At 44.1% G+C, this 6,124-nt stretch overlaps 1 protein-coding gene across 1 annotated transcript in view; it reads right to left on the bottom strand.

Moving 5' to 3' along the window:
- Window positions 1-684: 684 nt before the first annotated feature.
- igfbp2a (insulin-like growth factor binding protein 2a) overlaps window positions 685-6,124 on the bottom strand; it is a gene marked incomplete at both ends in the record, with an annotated part of 11,202 nt that continues 5,762 nt past the window's right edge. Inside the window, 3 exons of the mRNA XM_080834478.1 lie at window positions 685-843; window positions 1,126-1,266; window positions 3,644-3,822. Of these exons, the coding sequence (XP_080690604.1) occupies window positions 685-843; window positions 1,126-1,266; window positions 3,644-3,822 (479 nt within the window). The remainder of the gene's footprint in view (window positions 844-1,125; window positions 1,267-3,643; window positions 3,823-6,124) is intronic.

Raw genomic sequence — 6,124 nt, 5'->3', positions numbered from 1 at the left:
GTTAATTTGTTAAAGATATGTTAGAGAAGGTTACCAGGGGATCTTGTGTTAGAATCATTGCATGTTAGTCCTCTAAGTCAAAATCATTCTGGGAGCCACAAGGAGTCTTCTATGGGTGTTATCTTAAAATCCCTGTTTAAAAAATGGCTTCTTTTATCGAATAATATCCAAAGAACTGAAAACAGTGAGAGCTGAACAAGGTCTTCTCCGCCAAGCCACAACACATAGTCAGCTACTTCACTGTGTACATGGTAAGGTAGAACCAAACCAACCAAACAGACTCATTACTAACTAAAAACACCATGCTGAGCTTGTAGGTATAGATGATGGAAAATTGGATTTGCCACAAACTTACCATATGGTGTCCTACAAGCTCTACAATCATCTACAGCTCTAGTGTTGTCTAGTTTGCCTTGTATCCTATTTCTCCTAAACAGCACACCCTAACATACATATTTGGCAACGATCAGTTGAATCTGTTTGTCTGTGTGAGGTTTAACACCTCACACCAAAAAACAAAATGTCTACAGCCACTCACACAAACACATATATCTGTACAGCTCACTTTAATGTTGAAATACTGACTCTACTGGGCCTGGTTGTGCCCTCGTACTGGCTGTAGGGGTAGAAGAGGGTTGGGTTGGGGTTGGTTTGGGGGGGGGGGGTTGCAGATGGGCGAGGGGGCTAATTTAAGGGTGCAATCGGGGGACTCATTTCTGGTCCTCCAAGGTACTGGCTGCAGTTCGGGTCGCCTCTGACCACTGGGGATTCTGGGATTGCGCGTCCAGTGTGGGGGTTGACGCACCAGCACTCGCCTCTCTGTCCGTTCACCGACATCTTGCACTGAGACATAACCAAAGGGTAAGTGACGGGAAGAATCACCATTTTCAGACGAATGAATGAATGAATGAACGTTTTGAATTGAATGGTCTGTATGAGACCACTCCATCTGTACTGCAGTCTAGACCCACCACCTATGTTAAAGCAGTTATACAAGCTGTCAACGACAATCTTTCATACCTCATCATGTGCGTGTTCAAAGGAAAATAAAACCTCCCCAGCCCCCTCCCCCACTAAATATACGGAGGATCCCGACTGTGGGGAACATAGAGGTGTGAGTCCCACCTGTTTGAGGTTGTACTGGCCCATCTTGTCACAGTTGGGGATGTGCAGGGCATAGAGGTCCTCCAGAGGTCCCCTGTTGTCCCTGAAGGGCATCTTAGAGATGCGCTCCAGCACCTGGTCCAGCTCCTGCTGGCACTGGGTCTGCACAAAACCAAGATAGGAGTTTGAAGTAGGGTTGTGTCCCGAAAAAGGCTGTACCAGGATATCACCACTCGTGTATACAATCAATTGTTTGACTGGAACTGTTCGAACTCATGACTTTTGTGTTGTTAGCACTTTGCTCTAACAGTACAGCTACTGGAAGATAGCAGAAAACACACTGACACAAAAAAGATGAGTCTTCCTAGCATCGGCGATCGATTAACATGTCTTACTTAATGCTGCCTCTCAGTGCAAGCTGTGTAATTTGAAGTATCCCCTTACATAAGCTTAATCCCCACCAGACTTCAGAAATGAGACACAGATCTTTTCAGTCGCATAGAGCAATGAAACTAAGACAAGTAGCCATGCCTGCTGCACATTATAAAATGTCTTCTTCAATGACAGCTTGTGTCAAGTCATTGTAAGTTGGACGACCGCCACACGGATCTTATCTTAAATATTGTAGCTAATTCCTCTGCATTCCTCCCAAATGATTTATTTGTATTTATTTATGTTTTTTATATATTAATAAATATATGACTGGCACAGCGTTCAGCTGGAGCCATCGACAGTAAGTAATCTGTCAGGGTTTTGCCTTGCTGAGGCCAACACTTAAAACACACACGCAAACACATCAAAACTGCCGTCAAGCCCTTCTGGAGGAGGTCAGAGTGGCCCAAAACAAGTTGAGCCCAGAGGTCATATTCAGCAACACTGCATCAGCTGTGCCGATTCCAACACAGCCCTCATGCCGTGTTCTCCACAAAGGCTGCCATCTGCAGTGGGTCTCGGTCCTGGCTGAGCCCCCTTCCTGCCAATTTCAGCTGATCCTGACACACAAATCTGGCTCAAGTCTGGCCCACATCCGGGCCAGAGCTGGGCCTTTTGTGGCCCAGATCCGTTGTTCAACAGTTGACTTCATTAGTTCCTATCTGGTAGCACTAACTACGGAGACTCTCTGTTGAGCCCAAGGCTGCAGTCTTGGTGTCCCCTTTTAGAGCGACACGTTCCAAATGTCAACAGCAGGGGTGGAGATCTGCTGCCATCAAATCACACAAGGAGCGGTGGCAGTCAAAGGCTACACTCTGTCAATGCCAGTGGTTTTGTCTCTGGTCATTTCACTTAATAGCCCTTAAGAATGCACACATAGTAACAGATGTCAGAGAGAGAAGGAAAGAGAGAGAGAGAGAGAGAGAGAGAATAGGATGGAGTGAGAATAAGAGACAGAGCGGAAGAGAAAAGGTAGAGACAGAGGGAGAGTGTGAGTGAGAGAGAGAATGGAGAAAGACAGAGAGAGAGGCAGAGAGAAAGGGGAATGAGCCTCAGAAAGAAAAAGAGGCAGGGAGAGAGAAAGAGAGAGAGAGAGAGAGATAGAGAGGGACATAGGAGGATAAAAGTGCTGGGAGAGGCAATAAGCGCTGCTCGTTAATGGCCAGGGGAGCCACTCTAATGGAGGCCAGTGGGCCACTCTCTTTCACTGTCTTTCTGTGCTCATCAACATCCACTTGAGAACGCGGATGATGAGATATGTGCACTTCTTAGAGAATCCCACCAGCCAAGAGCAAAATAAAAACATGCAATATCATTCCAAGGAGGTATAATTACAAGGAACATATTGTTTTTTGGTTTTGCTGAGATCGGTTCTTCATAAATCTGCCTTGGAAACCACAACATTACGTTGTGGCAGGATAATTTATTCTTGTCATCTAATTTTCTCATAGAGCAATCTCTGAATTCTATCCATAAAACTTGGATAAAATATGAAGCCAATGAAAATTGAAGACCCTTCATTAAATATCAGCTCCTGGCTACACCAGCAGGGGTCAGTATTACTCTTCTCCTTTGGAAGTAATTAGTTCCAGACCTGCTGAATATGGTTAATTTATAAACATTGATTCAAATAAAGAAGAAAAGAAGATAATATGTGATATCACTTCATATCATATAATGCAATCATTTTGCATTTCTATCACTGTGCACTTTATCAAATGGTCTTTGAAACAAACTTATAGAAAAGTCACTGCACAAAAACAAAAAAGGTTGTTGAAAGTTGAACGAGTACAGCACATGGTTTGACAATTTTACAAGTCATGTTATCAGGCACCATGTAAATCATTCACCCTATATACATTCTCCGTTCTTCAACATATCATTGAACTCATAATCATATAGAAGTGGGTGCTGAAAGTCAGAGGCTTCTGATAACTCAGGACTATTTCCTACAGTCCATGAACAGTGTCGATGTCCCTGCTTGGCTGACCCCCCCCCCCAAACCTCCTATTTAATGGATTTAAATAGCGACCCAGATCAATAGTCTGCCGGAGGCCCAGAATTCCTAGCTACTCCACCAGAAGTCCAGAGGGGGGGGATCGCTTACCAGTTTCGGGCGTGGTGCCTTGGGATCTTCCACTTTGTTGGACTTCATCTTGGCCTTCTGGCCCTGCCTGTGCTGCCTGACGGCGTCCGATTTGGGTCCGATCCACAAGTTATCTTTAGTGGCCTTGCTGACCGGGGGAACCTCTGTTAGGCCCAGGTCGAACGGATCGAGCACCTCACCTGTTTAACAAAACAAACAAACAAAAAAACTAAAAGATAAATCTCTCCTTTAGTCATTGAACGCCTCTTTCAATCATTCACTTTTTCTGTCTCTCTCCTCCTTTTCTTTCCTCTGAATATTTTTAACCAGCAAATTATCCCTCAGAACTGTCCATTAAATAGCACAAGGCTGCTGGGATTGTTGTCTTTGACAACAGCATGCACAAATCGTCAGCAAGGTCCAGTCTCCCCGGCCTTACAACTCTCATCTCAGCCCAGTGTGTGAAAGTGTGATGTGACGATGTAACAGTGCTGACCATAGTGCGTGAGTACACACACACACAGTTATTTCTAATTTACACAAGCCTAATAACCAAGGAAAGGCGACTCAAGGAGTCAGTCTCAGAGGGTGACTGGACACGGAGTCAGCTGCGTGCTCTCTCTCATTTCTCTACTCTCCTCTCCTCTCCTCTCCTCTCCACTCTCTCCACGCTGAGAAGTGATGTGGTACATATGACACTCTTTTTTCCTCTCCCCATGTTTAATATACTACAAGTTTAAATCCTGAGGAAAAAAAATGCCTACTTTACTCAGCCTGTGGAAAACTGGACCAACTTCAGCTCGTAATCTTGAGATGTTGGGGGTCGGGGACAGAGGGGAAACCTCACAAAATTAACATTTTTCTTACCCCCCATAAAATACTGAGTTACCAAGAACTGCGGTTGAGGAAATACAAAAAAACACTCCAAACACCTTCAACCATTAACTTCAGTTTCCAGTGATTTCCCAAATGTTCCTCGTGTCAAAACAAAACCCTAACAGCTGCCATTACCTAACTCTGCTGCCCTACCCTCTCTTGGGGGGGGGGGGGGGGGGGGGGGGGGGGGCTGTCCCTGCCCATCACAGCAGGTGATGCAGAAGTCAAGTGTAATCAGGTGTGTGTATGTGAGTGTAAGTGAGTGAGTGAGTGTGAGTTTATATATGTGTGTGTATATCGTATATATATGTGTGTGTGTGTGTATGTGTGTCTGAGGCTGACTATCGTAGCTATTGTTTTCTCACATTACATAATGGCTCAGCCCCTGCACACGCATTCCTGTTCCCTCGGTAGAAACCTGAGTTCTGAGGGTGTCTTAGAAAAAGAGGGTCAGACCCCGTGGGGCAGGGGCACTATGTCTGAACACTCTGTCCTGCCACTACCCAGCAACCCCCCCCCCACCCCCACACTCACACACCCCACACACACACCCCTGGCCACCGCCGCTGGGAGGGGTTTCATCTAATGAAAGGGCCCGTTAGGCTTCTGCTGACACCACACTTTCAGAGTGCTTTACATACCAGGAATTTTAGTGTGAGGCGTGCTCAGAAGATTTTCCACGTTTTTTTCCATGATAAATATGCTTTATTTAATTAGCTGTTTGAACAAGCTTGGTTACGACATCCCCTACAACTGATGCGCAGTTTGAGGACTCTACCTGTCAGATGTAAATTACTATGACATTTGTCACTATTATGGATCGCCAAAAAATATTATATTTAGGGTACATACATTTTTATAGAATGATAAACGTATACTTGTACATTAAATTCAGTGATGCATTACTAATATAATGTCATTGCAACTGAGGCCCCGGTTCTGATGATGATCTACATAATTCAGTTCAATATGGCCTCTTTTAATACTAGAGGTTGTATCTGGGACTGTCATTTTTAATCTAGCTCTGATTTAAAGCAACTGCGTGCAAAAATGTAAATGTCTTTTTGAGGTGTGTTTTTATAACCAACTAGTTTTAGTATGATCCTCAAATTCATTTTGATGACACAGAATATGGTCATGTGAAAGACATATTCTTTCTCACAAGCCATCAAGACTAAGCACTGTGTGGTTCTGAGGTCCGGCAAATATATATAAAAAAAGGTCTCACAGTGCGATGTCGCCTATAAAAAGACACAGCTTTTATCAATGCCAACTGTGCTGTTGGTGGTGTTGGTAAGGTTTTTACATGCCTTTTAGGTAGTTAGCTTGCTAGTTTTAAATCAAGCTCCTTATTTCTGCTTTAATGGTACTAGCAATGCAGCCTTAGTTTCTGTCAAATAGTAACTTTTCCTTTGTTTATAAGTATGCTTGGACATATTCTACACAGATCCCATCACCGCAGAGAACTCAAGAAAGTTATTTTACAGGTCCTGGGGGTGTGTACGTTGGAAGGAACCGCTACGCTACATTCACATTAGGGGTGCACGATTCAGAAAATGTCACGATTCGATTCGATACCGATTTTTAGGCTCACGATTCGATTCAAAATCGATTTTCGATTCAAAA

The sequence above is a fragment of the Sprattus sprattus genome (assembly GCF_963457725.1).
Source record: "Sprattus sprattus genome assembly, chromosome: 3".
Taxonomy (NCBI): domain Eukaryota; kingdom Metazoa; phylum Chordata; class Actinopteri; order Clupeiformes; family Clupeidae; genus Sprattus; species Sprattus sprattus.
This window is presented reverse-complemented; position numbering and strand designations above follow the sequence as displayed.